This window comes from Myxine glutinosa, chromosome 5 (genome assembly GCF_964187855.1).
Source record: "Myxine glutinosa chromosome 5, kmMyxGlut1.1, whole genome shotgun sequence".
Taxonomy (NCBI): domain Eukaryota; kingdom Metazoa; phylum Chordata; class Myxini; order Myxiniformes; family Myxinidae; genus Myxine; species Myxine glutinosa.
The window spans coordinates 130,196,541-130,222,337 of NC_136265.1; the positions used below are offsets into that span (position 1 = coordinate 130,196,541).

At 49.6% G+C, this 25,797-nt stretch overlaps 1 protein-coding gene across 2 annotated transcripts in view; it reads right to left on the reverse strand.

The window, feature by feature from the left end:
* Nucleotides 1–24,475, reverse strand: part of GINS4 (GINS complex subunit 4) — a 53,833-nt gene extending 29,358 nt beyond the window's left edge. The window contains exon 1 of one of the 2 annotated variants that reach the window (XR_013623563.1): nt 23,958–24,475. Coding sequence is in view for 1 of the 2 variants with exons in the window: in XM_078778702.1 (XP_078634828.1) it covers nt 23,958–24,116 (159 nt within the window). In the remaining variant the exon portion in view is untranslated. The remainder of the gene's footprint in view (nt 1–23,957) is intronic. The other variant, XM_078778702.1, reaches the window with a different exon arrangement.
* Nucleotides 24,476–25,797: the final 1,322 nt, after the last annotated feature.

A 25,797-nucleotide genomic window follows, 5' to 3' on the forward strand; every position in this document is an offset into this window, starting at 1 on the left:
GTTATAGATCGCGGTTAGATGTTATAGACCGAGCGGTGGTTTAAAACCGCGACCTAACAAAACTCACCCGATTCCACCCGAACGTTGGTTGCATCGCACCCTAGCTGCTCAATGAGGGAAAAGACAAAAGCGACGCAATGCAAGAGGAAAACGGAGACAAAAAAAAGGTTTGAAATATTACTACTGAATTTATTTCTACTATTTACACACAAGCAACAAAAAGCAATTCAGTTTATTTACAAGTACAAGACGCAGGTGACACAGTGCAAATTTAGCTTATCTACAGACTTAACTTATTACCCAGGACAGAACAAACAAAGACGACTCACACGGGGAATTGCAGGAATCGCAGGATGTGGATGGCTGGAGGGAGAGGGAGAGGTCCAAGGGGGGGGTCCCGCCGCACAACCGGCGCGTTCAGCAGCCGCCGTTCCTGCCCCCTTTTGCGGTTGCCGGGTGTCGCTGCTGCGGCGGCCTGCAGTTGCCTTGCCAGGCCTTGTCTTACTCGCTTCTCACCACCGACTTCTCACCACTGCAACCAACTGTGACCACTGACCCTCCTTTTTGGCACCCGACTCAGACCAACTCTTCTCTCTCTCTTTCTCTCTCGGTGCAACCAACTCCTCCTCTTTCTCTCTTTCTCCGACCAACCCAGAGTGCATCTCCCTTTCTTCTTCTTCTCTCCACTTCCGGTTGCGCCCTTTTATAGCGCCCCCAGCGATCACGCCCCCGGCGCTTTGGACACGCCCATCGGGGCGCTCACCTCGGCCCTGGCTGGTCGCACGACCCTCGGGCTCCGCCCCGGACGACGACGGGCGGGCGCGCCCCTCCCCTCCTCTGACGAGGTGGAGACACGCCTTTCTTCCCTGACTCGAGCCTCGTGGTCAATGGCGGTTATTGGAGGGGAGGGAAAGGGAGATTTTTGGGGATGGGAAGGAAAGGGGGTCTATTCTCTTTCACTGGTGCAATGGAGTATTTCAATTAATGGGAGACACAGCCTTATCCTAAAACACAGAATAAGATATAACTATCGAACATGAATATCCTATGATTGGCTGACGTGTATGCTTGTGGACTATGGGACGCCCTTTTGATCTTACACAGCTCCGGAGGCAGGAGGCACAGCACAACAACAATAATAATAATCATACAGCACACAATAAAAAAATATATATACAGTCCTCATATCCACAACAATATATATATAGTTACAGTTTGGGAACCCCCCCCCCCCCCCCCTTCACTTGTAAATATCCCCCTTTGTAATATAATCCCCTTTTATTAATTATTAAATATCGCAGCCGAGGCCATCGCAATACGCAGCCAATCTTAGAATCATCTTGCTAATTATTTCCTATTCCATGTTTAATTAAGGCTCTGTATCCACTAGATTGACACCACGTTGCATTAACAAATAAGGATAGCTCCACTTCAATAACGCCATACCCCAGCAAACTCTCTCTCTCTGCAAAGCAGCTCAACAAGTGTGGGGTGCGCGCCCTCTCAACTGGCCTTGGTGCTCTGTATTGGACAAGAAGGCGGGGTCGCCGAGAAGAGGCATGGCCGTGGCTCACCACAAGGGCGGAGCTGTTCAGCTCCGTTACCAAATAAGGCTACAAACAGAGCACGCGGGCAGGACCCAAACGGCCGAGGGCGTGTCACGACCCTGCTTTATATATGCGTTTGAGGATCGCGCATGAGGAGATGGGAGAGAAGGTTTGAGACCAGCAGAGGTGACGAGCGCGCAGCAGAAAGATCGTGCCTTACCTGCGAGGGAAATCCCAGTATTATCCCCAGAGAGAGAGAGGGTCGTGGCGTCGACGCAACCACATTCGTTCCAGCGGTTGTCGGGTTCACTCCAAACCAACGGCGCAAAGTCGGAACGGAACCTCGACGGCTAAATGAGCCGAACCGGCCGCCTTTGCCAGCTGAACGGACCTTCTCCTGCCATTCCTGTCATCCCCGTGTGAGTCTGTCTTTGTTTGTTCTGTCCTGGGTATAAGTAAGACTGTATAGATAAGGCTGCCCTGTAGTTCTTTTTACATCCATCTATCTTTGTACAGCTTTGATCTTTCTTTTCCTCTGGTGGTTGTAATAATAAATGTGTGCTCTTTCTCCAAGCTTTGGTTTCGTCTTCCTCCAGTTGCTTTAGTCTTTTCTGTCCATTGGTTTACGTGGCACGATTAAAACCGCTATAATCGGGTTAGTAATTGTTAACGGCCTGGGTCGTGGCTCGCTTCGCTCGGCGTGTCCATTACCGTCGCGACTCGGGCAGGGCTGGCTCCTCGCTGGTTGGGAGGTCACGGTAAGCAGGTATTTGGGGGGTCTTTCTTTTGGGCTTCTGGCCCGATTATCCTGGTCGTGGCTGACCACCAGTGACGTCACTCACAGACCCCCAGGATCGGCGACGGCCAGTATAACGGACAGGGGGTTAACCCCCCTTGCTAACGGGAGAGCCGTCGTCCCAGATCTGTAACAAATGGTGTCAGGAGTGGGATTTGAGGCCCGAACCAAGTTTTTTATATAACATCCAAAAATCTGGTCATAATTAAGAGCGCCCGAAATTTTAGAATATCCCAAATTTGAGTCATGCCATGGAGAACCAAGGCAACTGGATGCCGGTGGGGTTAGAAGATAAGGTAGAGTTAATGACCCAGGACCCCAGGGAGGAGGTTGGAGAAGGTGTAACACTAACAGTGGGGTTGCAGGTGCACAAAATGGCGACGCCATGCACGAGGTTGGAGGCGCACACAATGGCGCCTCGCACATGGTGGCGACGAGGGTCGAGCCCGCGTTGTCAACGGCCTGGGATCCATTTTTTGCAAATTTGTTGAAATTTTTGACCCAGTGGGATGAAGAAAACAAAATGTATGCCCAGGGGCTCATATCCACCAGGGAAATTAACGACATGGGTGTTCAAATGACTAAGGAACTAAAAGAAATGAATGCAGAGTCAAAAAGGGAGGAATCCAGGTGCGATATGGAAAAGATGGGGACGAATTTGGCAGTAGGGGAGAACCTTGGGAGCAAATCGGGCGAGCAGGTCCCAAGGGTGCACGACGAGGTAACGCTGATTGAGAAGCGCCGGTAGCGCCGGTTGAGCGAGTTTGAGAAAAGCACAGGTAACTGTACCGGGATAGACATCGCGACCCGGGGTATGGAAAAGCCGGCGACCGCCGAGGTAGAAAAGGAAATTTTATTCGGACCAGCGGTCGCCGAGGGAAAGAAAAAAGAAATTAAGTCCGAATCATTCGAAGTAGTAGTGGAAATTGGAATTGGAGAGACTGGGGACTAAGAAAAGCACTCGCGGGAGGAAAAGATGGAATATGTGCAAAGTCCGTGCTCACACCACGATGCTGTGCTTAACCCAAATGAAAGTTTGCAGGTGGTGTTGGAGCGAAGAAGAAGAAGCGCCCAGGTCAGTCGTGCTGTGTATTGTGCGGGGAGATTTTGCAGGAGGATGTTTGGCGCAGAAATAATTTTCACGCGCTTGGGATCGAGGAAGCATCCGGGCGTTGGTGAAGGGTCCCCTGTGAGTGGAAATGGCGCGCTTGTGGAAAAAAAGTGTGCATCGGGGAATGAGCGTGTTATGGAGCGAGAGTGTGAAACAGAGTGCGAGCGAGAATGCACGTCGGAGGGTCTGTGTGAAACAGAGTGTACGGAGTGTGACACGGAGAGTGAGTTGGTGGTGGCACGAGTGCGAGAGGGCACATCGGAGCGCGAGTGTGAAACCGAGTGCGAGCGAGAATGCACGTCGGAGGGTCTGTGTGAAACAGAGTGTACGAAGTGTGACACGGAGAGTAAGGTGGTGGTGGAACGTGTGCGAGTGTGTACACCTGAGTTGGTTGTGGCGCGTGTGCGGCAGGGCACATCGGAGCGCGTGAGTGGGTGGATGCAAGAGTGCACCCCCATGAGTGGTACGGAGTACGTACCGAGGGAGAGTGCGCAAGACGGTGCGCGAGGTGTGTTAAGGAAGTGTGCGAACGGAGAGTGTGCACAAGAGGATGCACGAGAAAGGTGTGTAACAGGGAGTGCGGTGGTGGAATGGACGGAGTGTGTGGGATGCACTGGAGGCGCCGAGATGCCAGGTTTGGCGAGTGTGAAAAGGGTTGAGGGGTGTGAGCATGCAGAGGAGGCATCGACTTTGACCGGGGCAGCATTTAGGGCAACGGTTAGCCGACGCGAGCACTCGGGGCGCGGTGCGCTTTGTTGGATGCTAGGCCCGGCGTGGATCGGTGCTGCATCGCCTCTCTTCGAAGCGTCGTTGCCGATTCGGGCCTGGCCCGGCCCTGCACGGTCGAGTCCGGGCCTTGTCGGGCAAGGCGACCGGTCCGGTTAAAGGGCGAGTAGGAGCAAGCGGAACGGTGCCCCCTGGTGGCAGGGACAGGGTTCCGACCGGGCGAGATCGAGCCATCGGGCCGCAAGGATCCGCGCCGAGATGGTGCGTGGAATCTCGGCCCGACCAAGCTCCCCCCCCCCCCTGAACCGAATGCCGGACGGATCCAACTGCAGGCAAAAAAACCACCCGCGTTCATTGCTCGGCTTTGCGAAGCCGAGCTTTGAAAATATAACGACGCACCGAGGCTCAAGTATAGCGGACTGTGATAATGATAGTGTTTTTGATCCGAAATTTAGAATAGTGAATAGGATTGGCAGAATTTGCTGATTGGTAGAATGATTGGCAGTGATTGGCAAATTTTTGATTGACTGGAATCTGATGAGCAAAATTTGTAGTGAGAGATGCCCGTTGTGGTGGGATGGCAACTCTGCCATCTCTCACAGCGGGGGCAAAGGAGCAATAGTTTTATGGGGTTTATGGCAGTGAAAACTAGCCTGGGAGGGTTAGGATAATGATAGGGATCTAGAGAAGATGACCATAGGTAACTGTAAGGTTAAGTAGCAACAGTGGACAGGTAGTTGGGGACATAGAGAGGGTAGTTGGATTATAATGATGAGGGAGCGCAATAATATAAGGGGCGACGGGGAAGCGCGAGTTTCAGAGGGGAGTAGTTAGATCAGATGATGCCGAGTGTTTGAGGATCAAAAGTGTATCGAGCAGTGTATGAGTGAGTAATGGTGATTGAGTGTTGTGTTGAGCAAATGGTCCTGAGGAAGGAGGGTGCAGGTAGCACCAGGAGTGATGGCACAGGTGTGCAAGTCCAGGTGAGCATGGTTGTGTGGAATAAATGGTCTGGAATATATGGAGTATGGAATGGATGGTCGTGGAGTGAGTATGGTGAAAACTGTGGAGTGGAGTGGATGGTGCGAAGGTGTGGATGGGGGAAAGGAGGATGGACCCCATCACGAATACCCGGGGAGGGTAGTTTAAGCATTAGGTAGAGGGAGTAGGTAAATTGTGGTTGGATATTGGCATCTGTGGTGCGTGGTGGAAGAATGGTGTTTGGATGGGTGCATTAGTGACGTGGAAATGGCTGGGCGTGTGGCCTGTTAGTATGTGTAGTTGAATGGGCACTCCACCACTGTGAGGATGTCGGCCAGGTGAGGCCGCAGGTGGGCTCTGGGAGCCGTTAGAGTTGTGGATGGGGCCCGAGGATCCGGAGGACGGACCCGGGTAGCCCAGTGCCAGAGGGCACCGAGTGGGGAGAGCGCCAGAGGGCCTTCCGCAGGTAGATAGGTAGGGTTAAGGAGCAGGTAAGCTCGGAGGCAACTGCAGTGGTGGAGGTGTGCAGGTGGGTAGACCTGCTGGGAGAGCCACACGACCCAGTCCTGAAATTGTGCAAAGGCACAGGGAGTTGAATCGGGGGAGTGAGACCCCAAATTGATGGAGCACCACAGTTTGGTCAATGGGAATTTGGTTCTTAAAACCACATAGAGTAAGTTGGCCAATGGATTGGCAGGGAAAGACCCCGGGTAGTGTAAAGTGTGTTAATGTCATTTAGAAGATAGTTAGGATTGAAATCTCCTCGCACCATCCGCATCCACTCACCTGAGGTGACGCTACTCCACACCATGCCATGTTTTTATTATTATTTTTGTGCAAATGGTTGGAATGTGAGACGCATCACGACGTGGTTGTGACATTGTGCGTAATTCCATCTCTTCCTCCTTAGGAGGGACTGATGATGAATTGGGTGATGGCAAATTTTGGATTAGTGGGAGTGAAGACGAATATGGTATAGGGGAGATATGGGGAAGACGAGACAGATAGCGACGGATTTGTAAGGTGTAGTATGAGTAGGTTTTCGTAAATACAAGGAGGGGCAAGGGGGGCAGTGTAGGTCACATGTGGGGGGCGTACGTAGGGACGAACCTTTCTCAGCTCGCTCCCATGCGCCCCTCATTCTGCATTGCCTTGTTTTGATGTGTACCCTTGCGCCCTGACCCATTACTCACCTGTCTTCTGTCTCCCACCCGAGGACCGTGCTCTCTGGGCACTGGGGGGGGGGGGGGAGGATGTGCTGGCGCTGCATTTGTGTACCCGCACTTCCGCTGCCTGCTGCCTGGACCGGTACACCTATGGACCACACGATCTCTGTGGCCACCCACGTATTGACCACGGGTTTTGTGGCCAAGCACCACCCACTTATGGACCCCACGGGATGGGGCCTGGCATCTCTGCTGGGACAGCTTTGCTGCCAGCATGCTGGCTTGCGGACCTCGGGAGGGGGCACCTAGGCCTAACAGGTGGACCACCCTGTAGTCGGCCCCTGTTGGCCATAAAAAAAAGGTGGACACTTTTGTGCCCTTTCTGTGCTTTCCCCCCTTAGTCCTAAATAGGCCGCACGCCAGGAAGTCCAGCCAAGTAAGAAGACAGAAGATCGCCATCGGCAGACCATCGGAGCACGGCGGACCATCGGCCATGCTGACACCACCAGTGACATTTGAACTTTGTTTGAAATAACTGTGCACTGGATGGTGCTAACTGCATGGCTGTATTTTGGGTGTGGTGCTTTATTGGTGCTTATGGTGCTTTTATCGGTGCTCTGAGGTTGCGCTGCATATCAATGCGTGCCTCAGAGCACCCATGGGTTGGTGTATCGGTGCAGTGCAATGCATGCCTTTCCTCTCCTTTTCAAAAACAACATCTGCATTTTGTTTCCCAAAAGAACAGGTCCTGGGTTAGTGTTGTAAATACCAAATAGTGTAGTCTCTTGTAAATAAGCTCCCCACCGTAAATGTGTAGTTTGAAATTAATTCCGCAATTCGGTTAGTTTGTGGGTGTAAATCTGTTAGACAGAATGCAACGTGGCAGGGGGACATATTTAATTACCTGGTAAAACTGTCGCACTCCGGGTCAGTGTAATATCAGAGGGTTTTACATCTAAGTGCCACACTAAAAGTAAAGTTGTCGGGCCAGGGACGGCCCTGGGAAAGAGAAGGGTGCAGTGTTACAGTTTGGGAACCCCCCCCCCCCCTTCACTTGTAAATATCCCCCTTTGTAATATAATCCCCTTTTATTAAGTATTAAATATCGCACCCGAGACCATCGCAACACGCAGCCAATCTTTGAATCATCTTGCTAATTATTTCCTATTCTATGTTTAATTAAGGCTCTGTATCCACTAGATTGACACCACATTGCATTAACAAATAAGGATAGCTCACCTTCAATAACGCCAAACCCCCGCAAACTCTCTCTCTCTCTGCAAAGCAGCTCAACAAGCGTGGGGTGCGCGCCCCCTCAACTGGCCTTGGTGCTCTGTATTGGACAAGAAGGCGGGGTCACCGAGAAGAGGCGTGGCCGTGGCTCGCCACAAGGGCGGAGCTGTTCAGCTCCGTTACCAAATAAGGCTACAAACAGAGCACGTGGGCGGGACCCAAACGGCTGAGGGCGTGTCACAACCCTGCCTTATATATGCGTTCGAGGATCGCGCATGAGGAGATGGGAGGAGAGAAGGTTTGAGACCAGCAGAGGTGACGAGCGCGTAGCAGAAAGATCGTGCCTTACCTGCGAGGGAAATCCCAGTATTATCCCCAGAGAGAGAGAGGGTCGTGGCGTCGACGCAACCACATTCGTTCCAGCGGTTGTCGGGTTCGCTCCAAACCAACGGCGCAAAGTCGGAACGGAACCTCGACGGCTAAACGAGCCGAACCGGCCGCCTTTGCCAGCTGAACGGACCTTCTCCTGCCATTCCTGTCATCATCCCCGTGTGAGTCTGTCTTTGTTTGTTTGTTCTGTCCTGGGTATAAGTAAGACTGTATAGATAAGGCTGCCCTGTGTTCTTTTTACATCCATCTATCTTTGTACAGCTTTGATCTTTATTTTCCCCTGGTGGTTGTAATAATAAATATGTGCTCTTTCTCCAAGCTTTAGTTTCGCCTTCCTCCAGGTGCTTTAGTCTTTTCTGTCCATTGGTTTACGTGGCACGATTAAAACCGCTACAATCATGTTAGTAATTGTTAACGGCCTGGGTCGTGGCTCGCTTCGCTCGGCGTGTCCATTACCGTCGCGACTCGGGCAGGGCTGGCTCCTCGCTGGTTGGGAGGTCACGGTAAGCAGGTATTTGGGGGGTCTTTCTTTTGGGCCTCTGGCCCGACTACCCTGGTCGTGGCTGACCACCAGTGACGTCACAGACCCCCAGGATCGGCGACGGCCAGTATAACGGACAGGGGGTTAACCCCCCTTGCTAACGGGAGAGCCGTCGTCCCAGATCTGTAACAATATATATATATATATATATATATATATATATATATATATATATATATATATATATATATATATATCTATATATATATATATATATATATATTATATATATATATATATTCTGTTACGTGGTCCCCTCGGTGACTACCTGGTCTCGGTGACCCCCGGACCGTGAGAGGACCTTCGCCAGCAAGTAGGATGATATATATGAGCGTTCGTAACGCAACCAATATGAATTCCGGTCAAGAAGAAACCCCACACCAAGGATCCGGAATAATCAATAATATATTCCCTGAGCAATCAACAACCATCAACAATGCACAATCAATATTACAAAGATGCAAACTCATCTACACTAACTCTAAGATGGCCATCTTATATATTCCTCACGTGAGCCCCACTCCTGACTCCCTCCGTCAATGTCTCTCACAATGTCTCTCGTCTCCGCACACGGGCGGTTGAACGAACCCCGGGCGGACGTGCTCCAAACGTGCCGTCTCGTACCGGGGACAGCTGCTGCAGCGCCCCTCCTTGCCAAGCAACGGGGCAAAATCCAGCGCGGCTTCCAACGCGCGCGAGGCCCCAAAGTGCGACCCGTACGCGTCCTTGTAGACGGGGCAAAACCAAGCGCGGGTTGCAACGCGTGCGAGGCTCGACGTGCGACCCGTACGCGTCCTTGTAGACGGGGCAAACCAAGCGCGGTTTGCAACGCGTGCGAGGCTCAACGTGCGACCCGTACGCGTCCTTGTAGACGGGGCAAAACCAAGCGCGGTTTGCAACGCGCGCGTGGCCCAACGTGCGACCGCTTGGTTCCGTGCACGAACTCACGGGGACTTGACGTGTCAAAAGGTAGTTACGCGTCCAGGTAACTCCTCTCGCCAAACGGGTTTCGGAACGCCTCTGTTTTCCACGCAGCGCGAGGTCGATTCCACCTTTTGTCGTCACGGGGCGAGGAAGATCAAGAAGAATACTCGTCCTTTTTCCCTCGTGTCGTTTTCTCTTCCGTTTCCGGCCACTTCCGCCTCCGGCCACTCCCTCAGAAGGGCTCCTGACCCTCCAACCACAACAACTACACAACACTTAATATACTACACACGGATAAGCAAAGACCTGAATGGTAATTCACATACATTCACATAAATATGTAACAATATATATAAATCATATATATATATGAATGTCCAGCTGAGGAAGAGCACCTACTCCAATTCAGTGAGATGTTAGCTGCTAAAATAAAAAGTGAAGAGCTGAAATCCAAAATGGGCAGATGCTGAAGGTATAGCGGATTCTGTGGCAAATCATCTTTTGAAGAGTTCGGCACTACATTGAGTTTTCCGGCACATTACGGGTACGGTACCACCATGCGTGTTACTGTCGATTCACTGACAAAACTCGGTTGGAGGTTGCTGAGAAGTGAACAGAGAAAAGGAAATTGACCATACCGCCAGAGAACATCAAAGTCAAACGTCGACCCGTATCTTCTTCTTCCGTCTTAAAGACGGGCAACATCACTGGTGATGACGGGATCAACGGCCGCCTATTTTTTGATGAATCTATCATCTGCAGGAAGTCAAAATATTCCACTGAAGGATGGACAAGCATTCGGAAGCACGCCAAAATCATGAAGTGTACATCATTCATCATCATCATCAATCATGAAGTTTTTCCTGTTCAGGCTGGAGTTCCCCAAGGCAGTGTTCTGGGCCCTGTGCTTTTTCTGGTCTTCATCAATGATCTCTCTGACTCTCTTGAAAATCCTCTCTATCTCTTTGCTGATGACTCTACTCTCTGTCGCTCCATTCTTCATCCCTCAGATCGGCAGTCTGCAGCCTCCTCACTCTCTGCAGACCTGGACAAAATCACAGACTGGGCAAACAAGTGGAACACGTCTTTCAATCCTGACAAATCTCACACTCTTACGATGTCTCTCCGAAAAGACCGACTGGACAACCCTCCCATCCACTTTCTGAATAATCCTCTCCAAGAAGTTCTGTCACTCAAGCTTTTGGGTCTCACTATCTGCCATGATCTTTCCTGGGAAAACCACATTTCAAATCTGGCCTCCAAAGCCAGTCGCCGACTGGGCATTCTCCGTCGTGTGAAGTCCTTCCTTGGCACACCTGAGCTCCTCACCACATACAAGGCTTTCATCCACAGCTCAATGGAATACTGCTCTCCCCTCTGGGCTGGTGCTCCTGCCTCACACCTAGCTCGTCTTCACGCTGTTGAAACCAAAGCATTCAGCATCATTGGAATCTCCCGCGATGAAGCTAACTCCAAGGGCCTCTCACTCACTCACCGCAGGCAGGTTGGTGGTCTTTCCGTCTTCTACCGACTCCTCTCTGGCCTTGCCCCCCCAGCTCTCTCTGGGCTCTGTCCCGCAAATATTCCTACAGGTCGTACAAGATCTGCCTGCAACCCTCTTATGGTTAAACTGCCAAAATCAAGACTCTCTGCTCACCTTCACTCCTCTTTTCTCCTGCCTCTGGAACAAACTCCCTCACTCTCTTAAATCGCACTCCTCCCTCCAGGTCTTTAAAACAGCTGTTCACCGCCATCTCTTGTCTGCCCCCATCCAAAACCTTGATCTTTTCCACCCCCGATAATTTCACCCCAGATCTACTTTTTTGAAATGCTGACTTCTTTCCTGGAGGTCCTTGCAGTGCCCTTGTGTTTCATACTTCTCCCACCCCCCCCCCTTCCCACACCTCCTCCCCCCCCCCCTTCCCAGGCCTCCTTCCCCCAAGCCCTCTCCCTCCCACACATCTCCCTGCTCTTAAATGTTGTGTGCTCTCAAGTGTTTGTGTGCTTCCCCTTCTCTTGTCTTCCGCTCCCTCTTTTTATATATTTTGTTTGTCTGGTTGATTTGTTTGTGAAGTAAATGTCAGCTCTTTGACGAGCCTCGATTCAGTATACAAAAAAAAAAAAAAAAAAAAAAATTCGACGCTGCAACCCTCCATCGTTACTGCTGCCCGAGGAAAGAACGACCACAATGTTTTACGTATCATTGAAAGGGAGGACCTGGTAGCTCAGGAGGCTATGTACCACAGAACCTGCTGCAACATGATGCAAGTTCTACACCTACATCTATATCAAGTCTGATGTCAAGGAATTCACCAGTGATTGACCAATGATTCGTGGAGGGATGAGGAAGCTGAACAACATTTACGTTGACATTTGTTGCAAGGTTGACAAGGTCAGACCAGAAAATAGTCCACATCTCCAACAGAAATCTTAAAGCGAAAGTTGAAAAAGTCGCATCCACATGTTGTCTTTATCAGAGCGCCTGGTATCAGTTAACGTAGATTGTGTGCCACAGAGAACCCAAGACAAGGCACACTACACCAATGGCTTTAAGAAAACGGCGGGATTGAGCCAATCGGACAAATGCAGGTTATGCGGGGTAGAAACAGAAAGTACCATCACCTCCTTTCAGGATGTAGAAAACTCATGTCAGAACAGTTGTACACAGAAAGACATGACAGAGTCTGTTGAGTAAATGACAGAGTCTGTAATGGTGAAACTGCCAAAATCAAGACTCTCTGCTCACCTTCACTCTTTCATTCCTCTTTTCTCCCGCCTCTGGAACAAACTCCCTCACTCTCTTCAATCCTCCCTCCAGGTCTTTAAAACAGCTGTTCACCACCATCTCTTATCTTCCCCCATCCACAACCTTGATCTTTTCTACCCCTGTTAATACATCCCAAATTTACCTCCTTCAAATTCCGTTTTCTTTCCTGAAATCCCCGCAGTGTCCACCTTGTTCATCCTGTGTACCCTGTTCCAGCCTTCTCTCTTACACAGATTTCCCAATATCCCTGTTCCCTACTGTTGTTGTGTTTCCCTCTCTCCCCCCTTCTTGTCTCCTGCTCCCTTTATTATATGTTCTACAAGCTGGAGTACCCGGCGTTGCCAGAGGGAGGGGGCTGGGGAGGGGGGGGGGGGAAGGGGAGGAAGGAAGGAGAGGGAGGAGTGAGTATGGGAGTGGGCGGAATGCAAGGGGGAGGGGAAAGACATACTACATATACATCTTTGGGGGGGGGGGGGGGTGGCAGGCCCCTCCGTTTTGGTTGAGGGGGGGGGGGGAGTAAAGGAAGGTCGAAAAAATTTCCTGTGCAAAGAGTGCTTCATAACCTCAGTGTTGCACAAGTGAAAAAAGGAAATTGTAATACCCTCTGCCACCTTCACCACGTGGCACGACATGGTACACATTTACATGGATAGCTTATGCCCATCTCCCGGTCCCCCACACCCCCGAATAAGGCCACGGCCACATCGCCTATGTTACCCCCCCAGACAAAGTTGTATTTGTATTTGTACCCTGAGTAAAGTATATAAGTGTTTATAGCTGGAGTACCCGATGTTGCTCAAGAGAAAAAGAAACATTAACACATTTGAAATGAGGGAAAATATAATTGAAAAGTAATTACATCCAAATCAGAATCCATCACAAATGTCAAATCATCATTTCACCTTTTTGTTGAATATATGCTGGTGAATGTGCCATTCATCACGTTTCTGAGTTACATATGATGACGTTTAGGAAGAAGAAGCCGTACTACCAACTTCGTACACTTCCGGAATTGTTTGATTTATTTGTGTTCAAATGTCTGGTGATTGTTTTGCATTTATTTATGCGAACGTGTACTTGTATATAACTGTCAGCTTCGGCACTATAGGGCGATTTTAAAATATCCAAAAAAACGATATATATATTGTTGCGGATATGGGATTTGGATCCATCCATATCCGCTTGTAAATATTCCCCTATACTTCCCAACTATCCCCAATCCCCCATTCCCTAGTCCCATTTTCTGTAAACAACACTCTGTAGACCCGACCTCCCCCTTTTTCCCCCATTAAATGTCGCATCCAGGTCCACCGCATCTCACGTAGACAACTATAGGACATCTTGCTAGTTATTCTTAGTCTATGTCAGTTAAGGACTCGTTTCCATTAATTCTGACTCTTCGTTGCACCAGAATGTGATTGTATGGCACCGTTAGAAAGTTTAGGACCTCCCAATACCTCCCCGCAGCTCTTCCTCATGGTACAACAACAACAACAACAACAACAGCGGCGGCGGCGCGGGGAGTGTGCGTCCTCACTCCGGCTTGATTAGCCGCCATTGAACATGTGCTCCGACGGGGTTACCACGCAGGGGCTCGCTGTCAGCTCCTCGTCAAGGGCGGAGCCCGGTGACCCCCGCACCCAATAGAAGCGGCGGACCGATTCCATCTGGGGCGGAGCTAACGAGCCGAGGGCGTGTCACTCCCCGCTGGGCATGCGCAGGAGAGGGAGGTGACGTCAGATGTGCCTCAGCTTGGAGAGAAAAGGACGCCACCTCCGAGCGCGACAATACCTCCCTGCATCTACTGGACCGTGCTGTATCCTGTCCCTGAGCCAAGGTGCACCTTGTGCTATCGACTGCCTGCCCTTCATTGCCATCAATCCCTGTGTAAGTCAGTCTTGTCCCGTTTGTCTGTGGTCTGTCGGGGATAAGATAAGACTGTGTCTAAGTGCCCATCTTTTCTGTGCTTTACCTCTTACCGTGTAATCTACCCGTTTCTGCATCACCAATTATATCCTCCTCCGGAGGTCTTGAGAACTGTACCCCTTGTGTCCTTGCATTAATCCCAGCCGTTGTGTCCTTTCCTTCATCGATTTAGCATAGCGCGATTCGGCCAACGTTCGAGTGGAATCGGGTGAGTTGGGGGTAATCGGGTAAACTGTGCGAACACGGCGGCCATTCCGCTCGGTCAAGCAACATCTAAGTCGTGTCCGTAACAATTGGTTGTCAGGAGTTGGATTCGGACCTGGGACTAAATTTGTTAGGCCCAAATTTTGGAACACCAATTGTACTATTAGAGTAACAATTGGTGTCGAGGAGTGAGATTGGACCCGAAGCGCGCTTTACGCGCTCGAAATTACTAACGGCGAAATTTGATTTTGTTTTACAAAAATAAAAACCCGAATTTTGAAAGTCGCGCTATGGCAGATCAAGACGGCTGGGTTCCGGTAGAGGAGAGTGAGGCAGGTTCGATCCAGGACCAAATTGAGGGACAAGAGGAGAGCGAAGCAGTGAGGGTGGCAGGTTCGCAAAATAGCGTCGTCGCGCACGAGGTTACGGGCGCGCAAAATGGCGCCTCGCACATGGCCACGGCGACCGCGCCCGCGACCGTAGTAGCGCCACCGGTGGATTTGAACCTTTTTTTTATGCAAATGAAGGCCCTTATGGACAAGAATAATGAAGAAATGGAAAACAGAATGATGGGGGCCCTTATGGGACAAATTGGAGGTTTGAAAAACAGTATGGGGGCAATGAGGGACGAATTGGGGGGCAAAATGGGGGTCATGGGGGGCGAAATGGGGGCCAATAGCCAACGGTTAGAACAAAGGATGGGGGCCCAGATCGGAGGGTTAGGGAGTAGAATAGAGGGATTAGACAATAGATTAGGGGAAATACAGGAGGGGTTAATGGGGGTAGAAAACAGAATGGCCGCTCAAGAGAATCAAATGGAAGGGATGCAAAAGGGGTTAGAGGGGTTAGAAAACAGTATGGAAGGCAAATTGAGGGACCAAGCGGAAAGGGAAGTTAAACAAATGGGGCAGCAGATAGAGGGGGTCAGAATGGGGGTAGAAACTAAATTGGATGCTCACAGGGAGGAAATGGAGCAGATGAGGGTGGCATCTGGGCAGGAGATGCAAGTGATGGGAGAAGAGATCAGAAGAGGTGTGAGTGAGGAGGTCGGAGGAGTGCGCGAGGAGGTGAGGCACTGTGAGGAGCGCATGGAGAAGGAGGTGAGAAAGGGGACTGTAAAATTGCAAGGTGGTATAGAGGACCTGACGCAGGAGGTGGAACAGCTGACGGTGGGACAGACTGAGTTAGTGGGGCAGGTACAAAGGAACACTGCGGTACTAGGAGGGTTAAAAGCGACACAGAAAGAACTAAAAGACGACTTGATAGCGACGAAGAGGGAATGTCAGATGGTACGTGAGGGACTGACAACGAGGTTGGACGAGGTGATAGAGGTAATGGAGACGAAGGACCGGCAGGTGAGGACGCACATGGAAACGGTCAAGGTAGCCTAAGAGGATGAGCTTGAGGAGACGTACCGGGACATAAAAGAGGTGAAGCAGAAATTAGAAGAAGTGGAAGAAGGGGTGAGCGAAATTAAGAAGCGACGGAGAGAGGATAAGAAAGAGATAAAAGAGGAGATAAAAGAATTGGTCCAAAGTCTGTGTTCGGATCGTGATGATGTGCTCATTAACCGGATGAGGGATTCGCAGGTGATGGAGGAGAAGCGAAGAGGAAGAGGACCCGGTGTAAGTGGTGACCAATATGGTCGTGCGTATGATGCGCCAGGGGATTTACTGAGCTTGGGGGTCGAGATGGACCCGGGTGTTCGTGAGAGGCCGTTGGTGAAGTGTGCGACAGGTCTGGTGTGCGAAAAAGGAGGTGTGCGAGAAAGTCCGACTCTGGGGTGTGTGAGGAAAAAGTGCGTGCCAAGGAGTGAGGGTGCTGTCGAGAGTGAGTCGGTCGAAGCGCATGTGCGAGGGGGTACATGGAAGCGCGGTGTGGTGAGTGTTACGGAGGAGGTAACAGAAAAGTGTGCGCAAGAGTGTGCGCGAGAAAGGTGTGTAACGGACGGGTGCATGAGGAAGGAGTGTGCTGTCGAGAGTAAGGGTGAGTGCGCTGTCAAGAATGGAGGTGAGAGTAGTGAGAGTGACACGGAGCGTGAGTTGGTTGTGACAGGCGAGCGAGGATGCACACCTGGAATGGTAGAGCGTGTGTGGGAATGCACACTTGAGTTGGTCGTGAGGCACGTGGTTGGGTGTGCGGGTGAGAGCACACCTGTGGTTGTCACAGAGGAGGTGACCGAGGAGGGGGCGCGAAGAGGTGTGTTGGTGAGGTGTGCGAGCGACGAATGTGTGCCAAGGTGTTCGGTGGTCAGGTGTGTGACCAAGTCGGTGAGCGGAATGAGTGTACCGAGGTGTGTAAGGAAAGGTACGAGGAGCATGGGAACAGCTGGAGGTATGAGCAAGAAAGGGGTAGCGTCTGCTTGTAACCATGCAGGTGAGGCATCGACGGTAACCGGGTTAGAAGTTAGAACGACTTATAGCCGACTCGGGCCCTCGGTGCGCGTCGGGCAGCTTTGCGTGCCGCGAGGACCAGCGGGGATCCGAACCACGGCGGTTTCGAAAGAGCCGCCGTGCGCGATCCACGCTGTGCCTCGCTTGGAACGGCCGCGTCCGGGCTCCACTAGGCGGAGCGGGCAGCCCGATAGGAAGGGTCGTCATGGCGACCACTGTCTATTGAGACGTGCCGGCAGGTCGAGATCCGGACATTGGATGGCTCCGCGCCGAAGTGGTGCGTGGGATCTCGGCTCGGGTACGCCCCCGTCCCTGCACCGAGTGCCGGACGCATCCAGCCGCCGGCACCAAAGAACCCGCGTTCATGGCTTGGCTGTACGAAGCCGAGCTTTAGAAGTGAATTGGCGCACCGAGAGGATCTAGTAAGTAGACTGTAATGACGAGGATAGTGTTTTGGCCCCGAAATTAGAAAAAAAACAAAATTTGATGATTGGCAAAGGATTGGCAGTAATGATTGGCAGATGAGTAGTGATTGTCAAATTTTTGATTTGTTGAAATTTGATGTGCAAAATTGGTAGTGGGAGATGCCCGATGTGGTGGGATGGCAACTCTGTCATCCCTCACAAAAGTGGGGCAAATGCGCAATAGCTTATGGGGTGTATGGCAGTGAAAACTAGCCCGGGTGGGTTAGGTTATATTGTAGGGATCTAGCGAAGATGACATTAGGTGACGTTAAGGTTAGTTAGTGACTGATACCTGTAGTGGGGACGCAGGTAGGTTAGAGTGGATGATAATGACGAGGGAGCGCAATAGTTTAAAGGGACGACTGGGAAGCGCAAGTTTCAGAGGGGAGTAGTTAGATGAAATGATGCCGTGTGGTTGAGAATTGAACAGGTGTGATTGCACAGGTGTGCAACTGGACAGGTGTGTGGAGCAGTGTATGAGTAGTGAGTGTTGTGGATCAGCGCGAATGCGCTTGGGGGAGAGAAGGGTGCAGGCGGCACCAAGTATGAGAGCACAGGTGTGCAAGTACAGGTGTGTGGAATACATGGAGTAAGTGGTACGGAGTGGTGTGCATGGTGCGAAGGTGTGGATGGGGGAAGAGTGGACCCCTTTCACGAGTACCCGGGGCGGGTAGTGTAAGTGTTAGGTAGAGGGTATAGGTAAATTGTGGTTGGATATTGGCATTTGTGGTGCGGTTGCAGAATGGTATTGTGGATGGGTGCATTAGTGTTGTGGAAATGGCTGGGCGTGTAGCCTGTTAGTGTGTGTAGTTGGTTTGGGCACTCCACCACTGTGAGGATGTCGGCCAGGTGAGGCCGCAGGTGGGCTCTGGGAGCCGTTAGTGTCAGTGGGTGCCTGAGGATCCCGGGTGTGGATCGGGCAGCCCGTGCCAGAGAGGGCACTGAGGGGGTGAGAGTGCGAGAGGGCCTTCCCCAGTTAGTTAGGTTAAGGTGAGGAGCAGGTAAGCTCGGGTGGCAACTACAGTGGTGGAGGTGTGCAGGTGGGTAGACCTGCTGGGAGAGCTACACGTCACAGCCCAGCAATTGTGCGAGGGCACCGGGAGATGAATCGGGGGGGGGGGGGGGGGTGAGACCCCAAATTGAGAAGCACCACAGTTTGGTCAATGGGAATTGGTTTTTAGAACCCATAGTGTAAGTTGGCCAATGGATTGGCAGGGAAAGACCCCGGGTAATGTAAAGTTGTTAAAGTCAGTTAGGAAATAGTTAGGATTGATGAACCTGTCGCACCATACGCAGCCACTTACCTGAGGTGATGATGATGACTCCACACCTGTGTTCCTTTGTTCTGTGTTGCAGGAAATAAGAATTGCTGGTTGGATTGGTGAGACGCATCACGACGTGGATGAGACATTGGGGTGATTCCATCTCTCCCTCCTTAGGAGGGACTGATGATGAATTGGTGATGGCAAATTTTGATGTTCAGTTGGAGATGGCAAATTTTGATGAGAGTTGGAAATGGCAAATTTGATTGGTTAGGAGGGAGAGAAGACGAATTTGGTTTATGGGAGGAACGGGGAAGACAGTAGGGACGTTTGTTTGATGTGTAAAGTAGATGTTTATGGGTAGTGTTGCGTTTTGTGGATACAGTAAGGGGTAAGGGAGGGGCAATGTAGGTTACCTGGTGGGGGGGGGGGGCGTACGATAGGAACGTACCTGTCTCACCTGGTTCCCATGTGCCCCCAGTGTGCATTACCTTATACTGCGTGCACTTTTGCGCCCTTACCACCTTACTCACTTGCTTCTTTTTGTCTCCCACCTCCGAGGATCTGGCTTTGGGGCAGAGAGAGAGGAGAGAGAGGTGCTGGCTCTGCAGTTGTGGGCCTGTACTTTCGCTGCTTGCTGCCTGGATCGATACACCATATGGACCGCAATTTTTGTGGCCGCCCACCATGGACCGCAGTTCTTTTGCGGGCAAGCACCACCCGTGGATGGACCTCTGGGTCAACGTGGCACCTATACCATAGAGGTGAACCACTATAGTTGGCCCCCCTGACGGCCACCATTCAGAAATGGACGCGGTTGGCGCCTTTCTTTATTTTTAAAGAAGCCAGAAGGCCAAGAGGAGGCAAGACCAGCGGCAGAACATCGGCCGGCTGCGACACCACCGGTGACTATGAACACTTTATTGGTGCACCGGATGGTGCTGACTGTATGTATGGGGTGGTGCTTTTGGTGCTTGGATGGGGTGCTCTGCACATTATTAAAGGCCGTAGGGCCACAGGGCACTCGTGGGTTGGTGTATCGATGCTGGCATGCGTGCTCTCTCTATGCATAACATCTGCATGTGTTCCTCCAAAAACAGGTCCTGGATCATAGTGTAAATATCAGTGTAGTCTTGTGTAAATAATGCTCCCTACCAGCTGTATGTTTAGTTTGAGGATTCTTTCCGCGATTCGGTTATCCTGTGGGTGTGTTTCTGTGAGGAGAAGGGTGCAACGTCGCAGGGGGACATATTTACTCATTTGTGAACATCTGTAAAACTGTCGCACTCAGGGTTGAGTTAATAGTAGAGGGAACTACATCTGAGTGCCACACTAAAGTAGGTAAAAATTTATCGGGTCGGGACGCCCCGAGGTAGAGAAGGGTGCAATGTTGCGGATATGGGATTTGGATCCATCCATATCCGCTTGTAAATATTCCCCTATTTCCCCAATACTTCCCAACTATCCCCAATCCCCCATTCCCTAGTCCCATTTTCTGTAAACAACACTCTGTAGACCCGACCTCCCCCTTTTTCCCCCATTAAATGTCGCATCCAGGTCCACCGCATCTCACGTAGACAACTATAGGACATCTTGCTAGTTATTCTTAGTCTATGTCAGTTAAGGACTCGTTTCCATTAATTCTGACTCTTCGTTGCACCAGAATGTGATTGTATGGCACCGTTAGAAAGTTTAGGACCTCCCAATACCTCCCCGCAGCTCTTCCTCATGGTACAACAACAACAACAACAACAACAGCGGCGGCGGCGCGGGAAGTGTGCGTCCTCACTCCGGCTTGGTTAGCCGCCATTGAACATGTGCTCCGACGGGGTTACCACGCAGGGGCTCGCTGTCAGCTCCTCGTCAAGGGCGGAGCCCGGTGACCCCCGCACCCAATAGAAGCGGCGGACCGATTCCATCTGGGGCGGAGCTAACGAGCCGAGGGCGTGTCACTCCCCGCTGGGCATGCGCAGGAGAGGGAGGTGACGTCAGATGCGCCTCAGCTTGGAGAGAAAAGGACGCCACCTCCGAGCGCGACAATACCTCCCCGCATCTACTGGACCGTGCTGTATCCTGTCCCTGAGCCAAGGTGCACCTTGTGCTATCGACTGCCTGCCCTTCCTTGCCATCAATCCCTGTGTAAGTCAGTCTTGTCCCGTTTGTCTGTGGTCTGTCGGGGATAAGATAAGACTGTGTCTAAGTGCCCATCTTTTCTGTGCTTTACCTCTTACCGTGTAATCTACCCGTTTCTGCATCACCAATTATATCCTCCTCCGGAGGTCTTGAGAACTGTACCCCTTGTGTCGTTGCATTAATCCCAGCCGTTGTGTCCTTTCCTTCATTGATTTAGCATAGCGCGATTCGGCCAACGTTCGAGTGGAATCGGGTGAGTTGGGGGTAATCGGGTAAACTGTGCGAACACGGCGGCCATTCCGCTCGGTCAAGCAACATCTAAGTCGTGTCCGTAACAATTTTTTTTTTTTTTCCCTAAAACACTCCCAGGCCCTCACTGATGAAGATCCGTTCAGCCATCTCTGAGGAAAATGGCGACATACCGACAAAGACCAACGGCTCTCTTATATAGTAGATGTGTTAGCTCTTCCATGAGCCTTGGTCTTGTATACAAAAAAAGCTGAAAAATGAGGTAAAGAGGACTTGAAAATTGAAGAAAGCTGAAATTGTATCAGTGATGGTCGGAGCAACAGGGATGATCAAGAAAACCCTTAATGGGGAACGAAGCGAAGAGAAGGAAGTTCCACAATCTGGTTAATGAATAATGATTTTACCGAAAAATGAGGTGGAGATTTGGAGTACACACACACACGTACACACACACACGTACAGTCGTACACACACACACACACACACAACTTGGGAGGGCTCTGTTCCACCTTCTGAAACCCACAAATGGAGATAACAATCAATAGTAGAGGACCTGGCTTAGACATGTATGCACATAATTTAGGAGAGGATAACAACTGTTATAGGCTAATATGACCCCAAGGAACAACTTGGGATATGTGCCAAAATCTCAATCCGAGACGAAAAGCCCGAAAATGACCACGCCCTTTTTAAAATGACCACGCCCTTTTTCATCAGAAGTGCTACTTCCGACATAGCTGTATCTTCGAAACCGTTGGAGCTACAGATTTTCTGAGGTGCTCAAAATGTTCAGAATGGCCATGTTTAGGGGGATCATAGAAGAGTGTAAAATTTCTAATTTGATATTTTATGAGAAAATGGCTAAAAACCGTTAGGTCAACTTATTACCATACAACTACCTACATACTGGAATTGCCATATATTTATAACAGTCGAGTTATCCTCTCCTAATTATGTGCATACATGTCTAAGCCAGGTCCTCTACTAATTAATATAATCATTCAATTATAAACTAACAAGATTGCTTCATAGCACCAGTGCTACAAGATCCGGAGAGAGTGAAACAGTGAGAGAACGACTTATCCATCCAGTGTCACAGAGATAATATCTCACTGAAGTACAGCGAAATAGGCAGGTCGATATACCACCCGACCCACAACAAATTGCAACAAAAGGTTTCTCAGTGGTTTCCATCCCTACTGGGTATACTGATCAACAGAAAAAAAGTCTACCAAACTCTGACCTCCGGAAATGGGTTAAAACTGGGTCATTTCAAAGATGGCCCCCGCCGGGCTTCGAAATCACTAAAACAGCTATAACTTCTTCAATAATTCTGATAGAAACATAATTGTTGGTTCTAGTCCATGGTTTTAAGGGGTGAGCAATCCACTGGTGTCATTTAATTTCAGATCTGGGCAGTATTTAACCTGAAATCCAAGATGGCGGCAAAAATTCAAGACCGAAAAATCAATAAATTGTCCATTATATAATATATCCCCTATCTCGAAAGGCAATGATGTATGAATGATATGGTTGGGTCACTTTTGTGCATCTCTCATATGATAAACTAGACCGAGAGAATGCTGGGTCCGAGAGAATGCTGGGTCTAATGATAGATAAATATCTTTGAAACCCAATCCTGAGCAGGCCTGGATACAAATCTGCAACCTGGTGATCGGATGCTCAGTCCAATACCACTGAGGTACCGTCTCATCTACTTTTTTTTCAGTTGTATTTCATTTCTGAATTTTGTTATTTGTAAATCCTAATTTTATAATCTTTGCTGTATAGATTGTATTTTTCATGTGTATCATGACAGATTGACAGTTGCAAGATGCTCAATATTAAACCTGCAAAACTTCATCTTTATGTCAAAAAATGCCCGTCAGTACCAAAATGACTGAACACCAGGTGTCACTGATATATATATTCGTGGACATTACATAACGACAGTTTAGGTTACGTTTTCATCCAAGAATGTTATGTCCATTACACTGCCTCAGTTCAGTCCACATCACTGTCCTCTAGTTCCTCAGAGACTTGATTTAGCAGATTGTCACAACACGTCACTTGGCACGATCCACATGCAGACGTACATGGAAGCCCATTCTTTCTGCAGCTGCAACGGGGCGTACCACTGGTGCACGTACCACTGGTGCACTGGTGCACGGCGAGACCAATCTGGAGTGGTGCAATGACAGTGCGAGGTCTGACTGCTTGTACTATGGCTTGTCCAATACCAGCCACTTTACGTTGCGTGTTTTTTCCAACGAACAGACAGTTCAACATATTTCGAAGTGTATCTGGAAGGAATGCCAGTGCAGAGTCAAGTTCAAGTTCTTCTGATTTTGGGTAGTGATCAGTAACAGATGGTACATCTTTCTTGACATCACTCTTGATCAGCCTTGCTGCCGTCTCGATTATGGCTTTCTTTTGTGCCTCTTCATCTCCGCCTCGCTGTACATCTTTGTAGTAAGCCCGGAGTATGTGTGATGTTTTCTCCCTGAATGTAACTATGTCATTTAGGCCCTCTCCTTCAGCAATATAAATGGAGTCCCCATATCTTTCCTTCATTTTGTTCTTCAAATAGTAGTTGGTGTATGGAAGAGAATTTTCACCCATAAGAAACTCCTCCATTTTGCCCCGAAGGTACGAAACAGTCATCTGTTCCTCATCATTCATCTCAAGATACGAACACATTCTGGAGATTGCCTGCTCTTGATCACTATCTCTCGGACGTCCAGATTTCCTACTTGTTGGATCTGGTCCGTTCCGGAAGTGAACTGGTACGTCACGCCCAGTGTGGAAATGGACACTGCACTGATGATGATATATGCAGTCAGCTGCATGAAGATTTCCACCATAGTACTCAATCCGCCCTTTCACTGTGAATGTCCAATCATCGGACCGATTCTCACAGCACTCCAGAATGGTTTTGGCAAAGTCGTCGGTCTTCACATGACTGTAGTCAAAACTTCCAAGGTGCACTGTGGTCCCACAGAACAAGCAGTCAGATTTGCTGTTGAAAGGCCCGGTCAACACACGTGAACTTCGCTTCATGGAGGGTTTGGATGGTCCTTGTTTCTTCTGTTGATTCAGGATGTCATGTTGATTTATGTACCGTTTACGACAGTCCGTGTGTACCTTGCATCCAGCCGCCACATCAACGTTGTCACCTCTCTGAACACTGGCTGCATTGATGCCATCAGCACCCTTCTGACGAATTTGCACAACGTCACTTCCATTCTCAAGCCTCTCCTTGCAAATTGGACACCCATCTTCATAAATCTCAGGAGCACTCATTCTTCAAACCTGAGTAAGATATAAAACAAAACATTCAGGAAAAGAGCATTCGAAGAAGGGGATACTTAATTAGATCAGAGCCAGTGACACAACCACTCAATCGATGATGAACATATGACATCCTGGAATGAAAACAAAGTTTATATCAATAACCCTCAAAGAAACGAGGTCATCGTGGATGGATTACATGTCGTTTTCCATCTCTGCTCCTGTTATTGATGGATGAAAAAAAATTGGCTTGAGTTACGGAAAATGGTAATCTGAACTAGTAGAGATCAAAGAAAAGTCAACATATCAATCGGCTGCCATCTTGGATTTATGGATTCAGCAAGCTCAATGGAAATTCAGTTTTTGCACAAGTGACTTCCTTGACCCATAAAATCCTGGGGTAGAATAAAAACAGATTTACTGTTCTACAATGAGCTCTGAGGAACAGACCAGTAGCAGTTTGGTAGTCCATAAGAGTCTGCCTTGGCAATCTTGACCATCTGCAATGTGACCGACTTTAAACTTTCGAGGGCAGATTTTAACTTTTGAGGGGCAGATTTTAATAAAATATTCCCCTGACATGGAGTACATCACATATAATTACCGGTAGGAGAAGACTGAAAACCCCTTTGTTAGAATTTGTTAAAGGTTGCGTGATTGCCTAACAGGGATTTGATTATATACGGACAATTTATTGATTTTACGCCCTTCCTTTTTTGCCGCCATCTTGGATTGCAGGTTAACATGGTTAAATACTGCCCAGATCTGAAATTAAATGACACCAGTGGATTGCTCACCCCTTAAAACCATGGACTAGAACCAACAATTATGTTTCTATCAGAATTATTGAAGAAGTTATAGCTGTTTTAGTGATTTCGAAGCCCGGCGGGGGCCATCTTTGAAATGACCCAGTTTTAACCCATTTCCGGAGGTCAGAGTTTGGTAGACTTTTTTTCTGTTGATCAGTATACCCAGTAGGGATGAAAACCACTGAGAAACCTTTTGTTGCAATTTGTTGTGGGTTAGGTGGTTGTTTGTCATAAATTGACCTGCCGAAAATGGTAAGACAAGCTTTAATTTATTTACCTAGTCTTATATCTGTGGCTTCTGTGGGTTAGAAAAGTAGAAAGGCACCACGCCACGGTAAAGGGAGGATGCAGTTAAAGGAGACGCATTTTATAGTTTGCGCATGTTACAGTACACCCAGTACAGTACAGTTGTGGTTCCACCTCTACCGTGGATTAGAGGCCAAGAAGGGTCTTTTGTTTGAGGTGGAAAATATTTGATGGCAGAGCAAACTTTAGTCTTAGCTTTGCCTAGCAATCTAATAGTAGTATAATTGTATTGGTGATAGTGATATCCCATGCCGATCGAGAATTTGAAACATGTTTATTTTATATTCAGGATGAGGTACCTCTCGCTGCTCCTTGTGCTACACCGGGGGGGAGAGAGGTGGTGTTGGTGGGGGAGAGAGGAGGTGTTGGTGGGGGAGAGAGGTGGTGTTGGTGGGGGAGAGAGGAGGTGTTGGTGGGGGAGAGAGGTGGTGTTGGTGGGGGAGAGAGGTGCTGTTGGTGGGGGAGAGGGGTGCTGTTGGTGGGGGAGAGGGGTGCTGTTGGTGGGGGAGAGGGGTGCTGTTGGTGGGGGAGAGAGGTGCTGTTGGTGGGGGAGAGGGGTGCTGTTGGTGGGGGAGAGG